At 40.0% G+C, this 13,599-nt stretch overlaps 2 protein-coding genes across 2 annotated transcripts; both read left to right on the forward strand.

Moving 5' to 3' along the window:
- Positions 1 to 7,265: 7,265 nt before the first annotated feature.
- LOC133849871 (uncharacterized) lies at positions 7,266 to 7,664 on the forward strand. Its single transcript, XM_062285909.1, has one exon. It carries the CDS (start codon positions 7,266 to 7,268, stop codon positions 7,662 to 7,664), a length of 399 nt encoding a protein of 132 aa, XP_062141893.1.
- Positions 7,665 to 7,901: 237 nt separating this feature from the next.
- Positions 7,902 to 11,874, forward strand: LOC133849872 (uncharacterized). The gene is made up of 3 exons (XM_062285910.1): positions 7,902 to 8,115; positions 8,204 to 8,502; positions 11,788 to 11,874. The coding sequence occupies exons 1-3, from the start codon at positions 7,902 to 7,904 to the stop codon at positions 11,872 to 11,874; spliced, it is 600 nt and encodes a 199-aa protein (XP_062141894.1).
- Positions 11,875 to 13,599: the final 1,725 nt, after the last annotated feature.

The raw sequence follows: 13,599 nt of genomic DNA on the forward strand, positions 1-13,599 counted from the left end.
TAAATGATGGTTCTGCCACTCACCACTCGACTCACAACTCCTTTACCAACATCGACCTAAGTATGGCTTCCGCTACCCTGGTACCATACTGCAAATGGTCAATTGGCCAAAACTTACATGGTAGCGATCACTTTCCTGTCACCATTAACCTCCTGACCCATATCCCACCGGAAAAATTCACACCTATAATTAGGTTCAAGAGTGACCATGCCAACTGGATTACCTTCCAATCCATTTGTAAAAAAAACTTTCAGTTTGAGTCGAACAATGATTTGAACCTTTTTACTGCCAGAATCACGAAAGCTATAAAAACAGCAGCCAACGTAGCCATCCCTCAAACTAAACAAAAAAAAATAAAGGAGGAACCCTGTTTGGTTTAGTCCATTTCTCCAAGATCTGAGAAAACAAAAGCAGGTTCTCTGGCACAGCTATAAAACCTCTCTTAACAGTACCAACTTAATAGCCTACAAAAAAGCTAGAGCCCTGTTTAAAAGAGAAGCTATTAAAGCAAAACGTGAATCTTTTGGCTATTTCACCTCCAACATCAACCCACTTTCTACAACCAAAAAAATATGGGCCGATATCAACAAATTAGTTGGTATTTTCCCAGGGCCAATTAAATCCATAAGGGATAATAATATTGAGCTGCATAATTCGGTAGACATTGGCAATGCTTTCGGAGCTATGTGGTCCATTATTCCAAGGACGAAAATTTCTCTAATCTATATATAGCTAGTAAAGAAAAATTTCTATCTCAGGCATATTTGCCTAACCACTTATCCGCAGATGCTAAGTTCCTCGAATCGCAGTTCACTTTTGAACTGAATCAGCTCTGCAGCATGCCAAAGGGAAAACTCCTGGTCATGACCGCATCTCCTACACTATGCTTCGTAATTTACCTATAGAAGGAAAGCAAAAATTGCTAGAAATATACAACAAATGTTAGATGCGGGTAGCTACCCGCATACTTGGAGGACTGCTACTATAATTCCTATCCTTAAGCCAAATAAACCTACCCATGAATTATCATCCTTCCGTCCCATATCTCTACTCCTGCCTAAGCAAAACCCTGGAAAAATTTTGCCAGAAGGATCATGTGGTTTATGACTAAGAATAAACTTATCAGCCCCAACCAAACTGCATTCAAACAACAGCATAGTACCATTGACTCTCTTTGCATATCCATCATTACGCGTCTGATGCCCTTCAACCAGAAATCATGTCACCATTTTGGCTACGGATTTCGAAAAGGCTTTTGACCGCGTTGGAGTGCACTCTGTTCTAGAGCAACTATCCTGGTGGGGATAGGTCCCAAGACCTTCAACATAGTGAAGGCTTTCATGACCAAGCGATCCATCCGTGTTAGAGTTAATAACACCCTAACTAATTTTTATAAATTACACAACGGCATTCCACAGGGGTCTCCCCTCTCTGTGGTGTTGTTCTTAATAGCTTTCCAATCCCTTAATAATATTATATTAAAACACAAACAAATTCATCTCTCAGTTTACGCTGATGATGCCATCATTTTCAGCAACTGCAAAGATAATAATTTACTTTTATTTACCTTTAAAAAATTCTTGAGGATATCGTAGAATGGGGCAAACTCTCAGGAGCCACTCTGGCTTTAAAACAAATGTAAACTATTTCATATTTGTAAAAAACATCGTTGTACATATCCAACTGTAACTGTAAATAACATTACAATAGAATATATATCTAGTCTTAAAATTCTCGGCCTTACACTCGACAGAAAACTTACGTTTAAGCAACATTGTATTAACCTTAGAGATAGCCTTAACAAACGCTTAAATATTATTAAGTTTCTTGGTCTAAACGATCGCTCGTCCATCCAACATCGCTAGTTCGCCACAAGAGCCTTAATGCTGGCCAAAATCGACTATGGGTTGGCTATCTATGGATGGTGCGCGCCTTCCAACATCGTTCTCCCCGCATACCATGCAGCAGTACGACGAAGCATTGGCGCATTTCCACAACTCCGAAGTACAGTACCGGCTGGCCTTCCTGAAGTACAGACGAGAACTGCTCAACTGACTTTTAAACTAATTCCAAAAATTCTGTGCTCGACAAACCAAATTCTTTTTAAATGATTTTAAAACAACGGTTAAGCAGCGCCGAAGATTTACAGGCATGCTCCGGTTTTCACTTTCGGTTTTCGTTTTCGTTTTGGGACCAAAACCGAGATTTTCGTTTTTAGGTGTTCCGGTTTTCACACGTTTTATACCCGCTACCCATAGGTAGAAGGGTATTATAACTTTGTGCCTACAGGAAATGTATGTAACAGGTAGAAGGAGGCATCTCCGACCCTATAAAGTATATATATTCTTGATCAGCGTCAACAGCCGAGACGATATAGCCATGTCCGTCTGTGTGTCTGTCCGTCTGTCCGTATGAAACACTGGATCTCAAAGACTATAAGAGATAGAGCTATAATTTTTTCGACAGCATTTGTTATGTTTGCACGCAGATCAAGTTTGTATCAAATTTTGCCACGCCCACTTCCGCCCCCGCAAATCAAAAAAATCGAATAACAAGCGTAAATTTAAAGCTTGCGAATTTTGGTATATACAATAATTACTATAGTAGTTATGATTCCTGAAAATTTGGTTGCGATCAGATAAAAATTGTAGAAGTTATTAAAGAAATACTTTTGTATAGCAAAAACGCCTACTTACTAGGGGTCTGAGTTGCTTTGGGTGACAATCTGGTACATTGTGTCCTCTATGGTAAATTTTGAATGGTGTGCTGTATCGATATACCAAACATACCATTTGGTATATTTTTAGTATCTTTTAGTATATTCGGTATATTTTGAAAATAATACCGCAATATTTTGCCCTTATTAAAAATGGGTAGTGGTATCTCACAGTCGAGCACACTCGACTGTAACTTTCTTACTTGTTGGTCATCGTTTTGCTATCGGAACGTTTCATTTTTTACTGCTAAAACAGCTGACTTGTGTTTTGTTAAAGTAAACAACGCGAAAAATGTCTTTTGTATGTCCAATTTCCTGAGTGGATAGAACTCACATAAGGATATTTTTATCGTGCATAGTTTATTTAGGCTTCCCCTGAATGAAATATATTTGCTTTTTGTCTTTTGCATAGAAAGATTTGAAACTTTCTTTAAAAAATCTTTAAACGGCAATCAGCTGTTTCCCACAAAAAATGGGGATGCCACCTTTTAATAGATTTCATTCCGGTTATTCCAACATTTTTATAAAAATGTTAACACATAAGTAATTAAATTAAATAAATTAATTTTAAAAACATATTTTACCCAACTTCAACAAATTTATCGCCATCCGTTTGATTATACAAGTATTTTTAACTTGCTTTTCATTCTATCAAAAGTATGGCAGCTTAGGCGATAACTCATGGTGTCGGACTTATCGGTCGCTCACCAAAACGAAAATTGTTGTTGCCGACGGCTAAATTTGATATCCAAATTTGAGGTGGGGTCAGATATTAGTCATTTTAAAAATAATTACAAGCCTAATTGATGTGCTGCCGGTCTTAAAAGAACGACAATAAACCAATGAGTCAACTATTTTTTTTCCTTTTGCAAATAAGATCCGATTTAATATAGAAAAGCCATTTACTTTTCATTTCGGCAAGTCAAATTTTCGTTTTGCAATTCGAAAAATCTTGTGAAAGTGAAAACGAGAGCACTAATTTTTCGTTTTCGTTTTCAAAACAAAAACGAAAACCGAAAGTGAAAAACGGAGCGTGCCTGTTAAAGTCAACATTAAAAACATCAATTGATATGCCGCATAGTTGGAACAAAATCAGCCCATCCCCTCTTTGGCGACTACGGGACCACACCGTGAATATGTCTCTCCGCGTGTTAAAGAAATCGCAAACACCCAAATGTATATTTCTGCAAATGCTAGCTGCCGAAACGGAAAAATTGCCCAATTGGAGTTGGCTATACAGTGACGGATCCAAAACCATTACTAGCTTCGCAGTCGTGAGCCAATCTGGTACCGTTGCAACGGTTGTTGCATCAGGATTGCTCCCCGCTTATTTTTCAATTTTCTCCGCCGAAGCTGTAGCGGTTCTAAAAGCTATCCAACATGCTCTCGAGCTTTAGGAAAATTCATAATTTACAGCGATAGTCTTTCTACTCTTAATGCCGTTAAAAACAAGACAGCCTGAGATGCCAAATCCGACATCTTTGCATTAAACACGCTTCAAAAATAAAACTTTTGGGCCCCAGGGCACATGGGCATAAAAGGCAACGAACTGGCAGATGCAGCGGCTAAACTTGCAGGACAATCTCCTTGCCTAATGGTCATCCCTGATGTCCGAGACGACCTATGGCGCAACATTAAGGCTATTCTAAAAAGGAAGGAAATGACACATTGGGACAACTACGACCACAGGTTTAAACTATATAACCCAAACATGGAACCCGTCCGTTATCCACCTTCATGGCGCAGAAGACAGTGCAATGTTATCACCTGGCTCAGAACTGGTCACACTGTCTTAACCCAATAGCACCTACTAAAAGGAAAATCTAAGCCCAGATGCCCCAAGTATGGGGGAGAATTATCAATGCAACACATATTAGATACCTGTCCGCAACTTAATAACACGAGGATCCGCCTATTTGACCAAATGCAACCCACCTCTCTTCTTACCCTACCTACTGACAATAATGTTAAACTACTAATTAATTTCCTAGACATCAACAAATTATTAAACAACATATAAATTAACTGTCGAGTCGATGGCCTTAGTTGCTAGCACTCCCTTTCTTTTAGTTATTATATTATTCTGTATAATAATTAACTTGTAAATAAATAAATAATACTTTTGTATGGGCAAAAACGCCTACTTACTAGGGTTTTAGTTGCTTTGGCCCACAATCTGGTATATTATGCCGGTATATTTTGAATGTGGTACTATATTATATATAACAAATACACCGTTCGGTATATTTTTAGTATATTTGCATATATTTTGTATATTTTGAAAAAATACCGCAATATTTTGCTTTTATTCAAATGGGTAGCGGGTATCTCACTGTCGAGCACACTCGAGTGTAACTTTCTTTTTTGCTAAATACGCGGGAGCAGCGAAGCTTTTTAAACGCTGCCATAAGGTGTCAAAAACAGTTAATTTTGAAAAACCGGAAAAGCGCATAAAAACGATAAAACAGTAGATAAAGCGGACAAGTCGAAGAAAACGGATAATTCTGACGCAAAACATATGAAGTTCGGGTAGTGAGATGAAAAAAAAATAAATCCGAAAAGAAGAAAGACGAGGATGTCGACGAAAGGTCCAATAAACCTGAAAACCCGGTTGAAAAAGACTAAACATTGGAGCAAAAAAGATAAGACCCCAGCGGAAAAGTCCAATTCCAATGAGAACAAGGATAAGGAGAAACCCACGGCAGATAATAGGACAATGTTGAGAATGAACCCCTCAGCGTGGTAGAAACTCGCGAACAACAATCAATCCGAAGGGGAATCGGAAGACTCGCATTAAATGTCCGCAAAACGCAGTCCCAGCGAAAGCAAACGTTCCAAAGGCAGCAAGTCCAACAAGAGAGGACGATGAGCCGTAGGAAACCGCAGTCGAAGATGATCAAGGAAGAAAAACTAAAGTCCGAAGAGTTGCCCAAGTTGCCGAAGTTAAAAGTGGTGCCTATGTAGGGCACCTCGTGTTGCTAAAGAATGTTGACTGCAGAATATCTTGGGTTTCTGCTAACTTGCTTTTAGCAGACAATGTCACAAATGGCAGCGATCACGCTACAATTCAGACTGCCCAAGCTCAGGGTTATATGTATGTCGACTCTGTTAGAATCTTAGTTTCACTTCTGAAAAGACAGCGAGATAATAAAGTCCTATCGAATTGTACAAGAAACGACTTCTAATATCCGATTCTTCGAATCAGGAAGACGTTCGCGATGATCATGAGAATATTAATAAGCCTTATTATGTAAGTTATTGTTAAGTGCAAAAATGATAAAAATAGTTTTAAATGGCTTGACAGTGAAAAACGAAACCTAAGAGCCATCCGCCATACCGCCATCCAGGAAATGAGATGGACAGGACAAGGTTGCTCCAAGCGAGCAAACTGCGATATTTACTACAGCTGCCATGCGGAGAGGCGCGAATTTGATGCGGATTTGTAGTAAGCCGGAGACTTTGCCACCACGTCTCCACTTCACCCCAGTGAGTGAACGGCTGGCTACAATTCGTGTCAAATCTAGATTTTTCAATCTTAGCATAATTTGCGCGCACGCCCCGATGGGGGAGAAAGACGATGCTGTTAAGGATGCATTCTATGCGAGACTTGAGAACACATACGACCGCTGCCCAAACCACGACGTGAAGATCATCCTCGGGGACTTCAACGCAAAGGTCGGGCGCGAACGCATCTTTGACCGCACCGTCGGTCAATTCAGCCTCCATGAGACCACCTCGACATAGACTCGACCACTATCTTGTCGCAGCCAAGATACGCATGCGGCTATGCCGAGCGAAAACGTACGCCCCATCACGCAACGAAAGCTTGACGTCACTAGGCTGCGATCACAACGGACAGCAACAGCCTACTCCACTCACCTCTCGGAACTGCTCCACCAACCTACCCTTCTTCCTGTTGACGCCGGCGGACTCTGGGCGCACATATCCCACTCCATGCGAGCTGCCGCTGAAACAGCCATTGGGTTCAAGCGCCCACCCACACGGAACCAATGGTATGACGAGGAGTGTCGCGTCGCAGCTTCGGCAAAAACGCCGCATACAGAAGAACGCTGAAGTGCGGCACAACGCGAGCTACGTGTGAACGTTACAGGAGAAAAGGAAGGAAGAGAGGCGGCTTTTAGGCGGAAAAACGGGAGAAAGAAAAGCGAGAGTGCGAGGAACTCGAGGTGTTGCAGGACAGAAATGATGCTCGAAAATTTTACCAACAAGTGAACCGTCTGACACAAGGTTTCAAGACTGGAGCATCTAACTGTCGAGATGAAAACGGGAATCTGGTTACAGATACGCAGTGCACGCTGAGGTTATGGAGGGCGCATTTCTCCAAGTTGCTAGCAGGCGATGACGGCACCAATCCCGCCATTGGAAGAAGCAGCCCGATACCACCAATCGACGACAATGTGGATATACCTCTACCTAGCCATGACGAGGTCCGAGTTGCTATTATGCGACTCAAAACAACAAAGCAGCCGGTGCTGATGGACTGCCTGCAGAGTTGTTTAAGGCCGGCGGTGAAGAACTGATAAGGTACATGCATCAGTTGTTCTGCAAAATATGGCTAGAAGAAAGCATGCCCAACGATTGGAATCTGAGCGTCCTTTGTCCTGTGCTGAAGAAAGGCGACCCGACGATATGCACCAACTACCGGGGAATTAACCTGATTGCCATCTCATATAAGGTCCTATCGAGCGTAATATGTGAACGACTGAAGCCGTATACCAGCACACTGATCGGACCTTATCAGTGCGGCTTCAGACCTGGTAAATCCACCATAGACCAGATCTTCACATTGCGCCAAATCCTGAGAAAACCCACGAAAATGGAATTGACACACACCATATATTTGTCGATTACAAAGCTGCATTCGATAGCCCGACAAGAGAACGCCTATATGCCACCATGTCTGAGTTCGGTATTCCAGCAAAGCTGATACGTCTTTGCAGGATGACATTGAGCAGCACCATCAGCTCTGTCAAGGTAGGAACGAACCTCTCCGAACCTTTAATACCGTTCCAGGTTTCAGACAAGGCGACCCCTGTCGTGCAACCTCTTCAACTTCGTGATGGAAGGGGTCTTGCGGAAAGCCGGTGTACATCGAGCTGGCACTATTTTTTATAAAAGTGATGTCACTGCTGCATTTTCCGCTATCGAAAAAGAGTCAGCAAAAATGGGTTTGGCGGTAAGCGAGGGCAAGACGAAGTATATGCTGTCGACAAGCAGGGAAACGCGGCGCCTAGACTCCCATGTGGTACCAGACAGCTATACGTTCGAAGTGGTCAAGGAGTTCACGTACCTTGGCACTGCCATTAATACCAAAAACGACGTCAGCCTGGAGATCAAGCGAAGAATCACACTTGCCAATAGGTGCTACTTTGGTCTGAGTAGGCAAATGTGCAATAGAGACCTCTCGCCGAACAAAATTAGCACTCTACAAGACACTCATCCTACCCGTGCTCTTATATGGCGCAGAAGCATGGGTAGTGTCAATCACAGATGCAGCAGCGCTTGGGGTGTTCGAGAGAAAAATTCTTCGCAAGATCTTCGGTCCCGTTCGGATTGGGGACGACTTTCGCATTCGGATGAACCACGAGCTGTACGAGTTGTACGACGACGTAGACGTGGTAAGGCGCATCACGATACAACGTCTGCGCTGGCTCGGCCACGTTGTGCGTATGGATGAAGAATCTCCAGCTCAGAAGGTATTCGAAGCGAGAGTCGACTACGGGCGACGACGAAGGGGACGACCAAATCTTCGATGGAAGGACCAAGTAGAGCAGGACCTTAATCTACTGGGTATTTCTAATTGGAGGAGGCGCGCGAAGAGCAGAGGCGCCTGGAGGAAGAAGCTGAGGTCGGCCAAAACCCGAAATGGGTTGTAGTGCCACCTAATAATAAAAAAGAGCAAAATGCCTATAGTGAAATACAACACCCCGAAATCAAAAGTGCAATGTGCAACAGCAAAAAAAACAAGTAAGAAAGTTACAGTCGAGTGTGCTCGACTGTGAGATACCTGCTACCCATTTTAATAAGGGCAAAATATTGCGGTATTATTTTTAAAATATACCGAATATACTAATAAAAATACTAAAAATATACCAAATGGTATGTTTGGTATATCGATACAGCACACCATTCAAAATATACCATAGACGGCAATGTACCAGATTGTCGGCCAAAGCAACTCAGACCCTAGTAAGTAGGCGTTTTTGCCCATACAAAAGTATTTCTTTAATAACTTTCACAATTTTTATCTGATCTCAACCAAATTTTCAGGAATCATAAATACTATAGTATTTATAGTATATACCAAAATTCACAGCTCTAGCTTTAAATGTACGCTTGTTATTCGATTTTTGATTTGCGGGGGCGGAAGTGGGCGTGGCAAAAATTTGAAACAAACTTGATCTGCGTGCAAACATAACAAATGCTGTCGAAAAAAAATTATAGCTCTATCTCTTATAGTCTCTGAGATCTAGGTGTTCATACGGACGGACGGACAGACGGACAGACACACAGACGGACAGACGGACATGGCTATATCGTCTCGGCTGTTGACGCTGATCAAGAATATATATACTTTATAGGGTCGGAGATGCCTCCTTCTACCTGTTACATACATTTCCTGCCGGCACAAAGTTATAATACCCTTCTACCCTATGGGTAGCGGGTATAAAAATAAGTAAGAAGTTACAGTGAAGTGTGCTCGACTGTGAGATACCCGCTACCCATTTTGAATAAAAGCAAAATATTGCGGTACTATTTTCAAAATACAATACCGAAAATATTACAAAATACTAAAAATATACCAAATGGTATATTCGGTATATCGATTTAGACCCGCATTCAAAAAATACCATACACTGCACATTATACCAGATTGTCAGCCAAAGCAACCAAGACCCCAGTAAATAGGCGTTTTATACCCGCTACCCAGGGTAGAAGGGTATTATAACTTCATGCCGGCAGGAAATGTATTTAACAGTCTTAAGGAGAGAATTTTGCCGCGCCCACTTACGCTCCCATAAAGCTGGAGTCACGAATTTTACTATATACATGTCGAATTCTGATTGTCTTCCATTAGAGTGAAGCGCGTTTTGAGGTTTGCACAAGCGACAACCCAATTGTGTTTCCAGAGATTTACGCTCTAAGCAAAATATGTTTTGCTATACCGCTCAAGTTTATGTTTTGCTATATACTCAAGTAAGAATTATTATTTAATCCAAAACAAAATTTAAATATACGAGCGAGCGTTTTCACCTTTAAAACTAGTGTATGTCACGCAACATTAGAAAATATACTATAAATATACGCAGGTAGATAATGCAATAGAAAATTTAATCTTATTTGAAGACGAGGATTAATTCCTTAACAACAATTTATTTACTATTTAATATACTATTACTACTTTGAGCACTGAACGTCTGATTGACATAAGTTTTATACCCGCTACCCATAGGGTAGAAGGGTATTATAACTTGTGCCGACAGGAAATGTATGTAACAGGTAGAAGGAGGCATCTCCGACACTATAAAGTATATATATTCTTGATCATCGTTAACAGCCGAGACGATCTAGCCATGTCCGTCTGTGTGTCTGTCCTTCTGTTCGTATGAACATCTAGATCTCAGAGACTATAAGAGATAGAGCTATAACTTTTTTTCACCAGTATTTGTTATGTTTGCACGCAGATCAAGTTTGTTTTAAATTTTTGCACGCCCACTTCCGCCCACGCAAGTCAATAAAATCGAATAACAATCGTAATTTTTAAGCTACAGCGAATTTTGATGTATACAATAATAACCATATTAGTTATGATTCCTGAAATTTTGGTTGCGATCAGATAAAAATTGTGGAAGTTATTAAGGAAATACTTTTGTATGGGCAAAAACGCCTACTTACTAGGGTTTTAGTTGCTTTGGCCGACAATCTGGTATATTATGCCGGTATATTTTGAATGTGGTACTATATTATATATAACAAATACACCGTTCGGTATATTTTTAGTATATTTGCATATATTTTGTATATTTTAAAAAAATACCGCAATATTTTGCTTTTATTCAAATGGGTAGCGGGTATCTCACTGTCGAGCACACTCGACTGTAACTTTCTTTTGCTAAATACGCGGAGCAGCGAAGCTTTTAAACGCTGTCATAAGGTGTCAAAAACAGTTATTTTGAAAACCGGAAAAGCGCATAAAAACGATAAAACAGTAGATAAAGCGGACAAGTCGAAGAAAACGGATAATTCTGATGCAAAACATATGAAGTTCGGGTAGTGAGATGAAAAAAAACAAATCCGAAAAGAAGAAAGACGAGGATGTCGACGAAAGGTCCAATAAACCTGAAAACCCGGTTGAAAAAGACTAAACATTGGAGCAAAAAAGATAAGACCCCAGCGGAAAAGTCTAATTCCAATGAGAACAAGGATAAGGAGAAACCCACGGCAGATAATAGGACAATGTTGAGTGTACTATGCGCACCTATCGAATCCCTACTGTACTTATATACAGCACCAAGACATACATAAATTATATGTAAGAATTCACTGTGACACTTTGTTGCAATGTTATTGTAAACATCCCAATTCAAGTGCATGTGTAACATGATCACATAAAGGGCTATGAACTTAAAGTGCTGACCACGCGTTTCATCGCTGGCCGTCGCGCTTTTACGTACATAACAGAGAGCGCTCATAACACATTCTTTCCGCAAATATATAACAACAAATATATATGTATACATAATGCACCTCCGCTGCTGGCTTTACCGGAAGCGCAGCTACGCGGCTTAGCCTAAGCATAGCCTTAATGATTTTGTAAAAAACAGATATTGTCAAACAATTGGAGCGACACATACATGTTGCTCCAAATAATAAAAATCACAATACTAAATCAATGTGTTTGACTAATGAAGAACTTATCTAAAGTGATTGCATTGCCACTTTAGCACATGGAATAATAAAGAACTTAATCTAAAATTGCATTGCATCTTCACTACATGAGAATGAACCCCACAGCGTGGTAAAACTCACGAACAACAATCAATCCGAAGGGACCGCAGTCGAAGATGATCAAGGAAGAAAAACTAAAGTCCGAAGAGTTGCCCAAGTTGCCGAAGTTAAAAGTGGTGCCCATGTAGGACACTCGTGTTGCTAAAGAATGTTGACTGCAGAATATCCTGTGTTTCTGCTAACTTGCTTTAGCAGACAATGTCACAAATGGTAGCGATCACGCTACAATCCAGACCAAGCTCAGGGTTATATGTATGTCGACTCTGTTAGAAACTTAGTTTCACTTCTGAAAAGACAGCGAGATAATAAAGTCCTATCGAATTGTACAAGAAACGACTTCTTAATATCCGATTCTTCGAACCAGGAAGACGTTCGCGATGATCATGAGAATATTAATAAGCCTTACTATAAGTTATTGTTAAGTGCAAAAATGATAAAAAAAGTTTTAAGTGGCTTGTGAAATACAACACCCGAAATCAAAAGTGCAATGTGCAACAGCAAAAAAAAAAATAAGTAAGAAGTTACAGTGAAGTGTGCTCGACTGTGAGATACCCGCTACCCATTTTGAATAAAAGCAAAATATTGCGGTACTATTTTCAAAATACAATACCGAAAATATTACAAAATACTAAAAATATACCAAATGGTATATTCGGTATATCGATTTAGACCCTCATTCAAAAAATACCATACACTGAACATTATACCAGATTGTCAGCCAAAGCAACCAAGACCCCCAGTAAATAGGCGTTTTTATACCCGCTACCCATAGGGTAGAAGGGTATTATAACTTCATGCCGGCAGGAAATGTATTTAACAGTCTTAAGGAGAGAATTTTTGCCGCGCCCACTTACGCTCCCATAAAGCTGGAGTCACGAATTTTACTATATACATGTCGAATTCTGATTGTCTTCCATTAGAGTGAAGCGCGACAACCCAATTGTGTTGCCAGAGATTTACGCTCTAAGCAAAATATGTTTTGCTATATCGCTCAAGTTTATGTTTTGCTATATACTCAAGTAAGAATTATTATTTAATCCAAAACAAAATTTAAATATACGAGCGAGCGTTTTCACCTTTAAAACTAGTGTATGTCACGCAACATTAGAAAATATACTTCTTGTACGGTTGAACTCAACGCAGTTAGATAATGCAATAGAAAATTAATTCTTATTTGAAGACGAGGATTAATTCCTTAACAACAATTTATTTACTATTTAATATACTATTACTACTTTGAGCACTGAACGTCTGATATGAGTCCCGGTCGAGATACGATTTAAAAAACAAGTAAGAAAGTTACAGTCGAGTGTGCTCGACTGTGAGATACCACTACCCATTTTTAATAAGGGCCAAATATTGCGGTATTATTTTCAAAATATACCGAAAATACTAAAAATACTAAAAATATACCAAATTATATGTTTGATCTAGATCTCAGAGACTATAAGAGATAGAGCTATAAATTATATGTTTGATCTAGATCTCAGAGACTATAAGAGATAGAGCTATAATTTTTTTCGACAGCATTTGTTATGTTTGCATGCAGATCAAGTTTGTTTCAAATTTTTGCCACGCCCACTTCCGCCCCCGCAAATCAAAAAAATTGAATAACAAGTGTAATTTAAAAGCTAGAGCTAGTATATACAATAATTACTGTAGTAGTTATGATTCCTGAAAATTTGGTTGCGATCAGATAAAAATTGTGGAAGTTATTAAAGAAATACTTTTGTATGGGCAAAAACGCCCACTTACTATGGGTCTGAGTTGCTTTGGCCGACAATCTGGTACATTGTGCCGTTTATGGTATATTTTGAATGGTGTACTATATCGATATACCAAACATACCATTT

Source organism: Drosophila sulfurigaster, unplaced genomic scaffold, assembly GCF_023558435.1.
Source record: "Drosophila sulfurigaster albostrigata strain 15112-1811.04 unplaced genomic scaffold, ASM2355843v2 ctg172_pilon, whole genome shotgun sequence".
NCBI lineage: Eukaryota > Metazoa > Arthropoda > Insecta > Diptera > Drosophilidae > Drosophila > Drosophila sulfurigaster.

Bases quoted from the DNA above. Each gene is read 5' to 3' on its own strand.
- LOC133849871 (XM_062285909.1), top strand. From the start codon at position 7,266: ATGCATCAGTTGTTCTGCAAAATATGGCTAGAAGAAAGCATGCCCAAC.
- LOC133849872 (XM_062285910.1), top strand. From the start codon at position 7,902: ATGGGTTTGGCGGTAAGCGAGGGCAAGACGAAGTATATGCTGTCGACA. The intron at 8,116-8,203 runs GTAGGCAAATGT...TATATGGCGCAG, and splicing joins TAGGTGCTACTTTGGTCTGA to AAGCATGGGTAGTGTCAATC. The intron at 8,503-11,787 runs GTAGAGCAGGAC...ATCAATCCGAAG, and splicing joins ATCTTCGATGGAAGGACCAA to GGACCGCAGTCGAAGATGAT.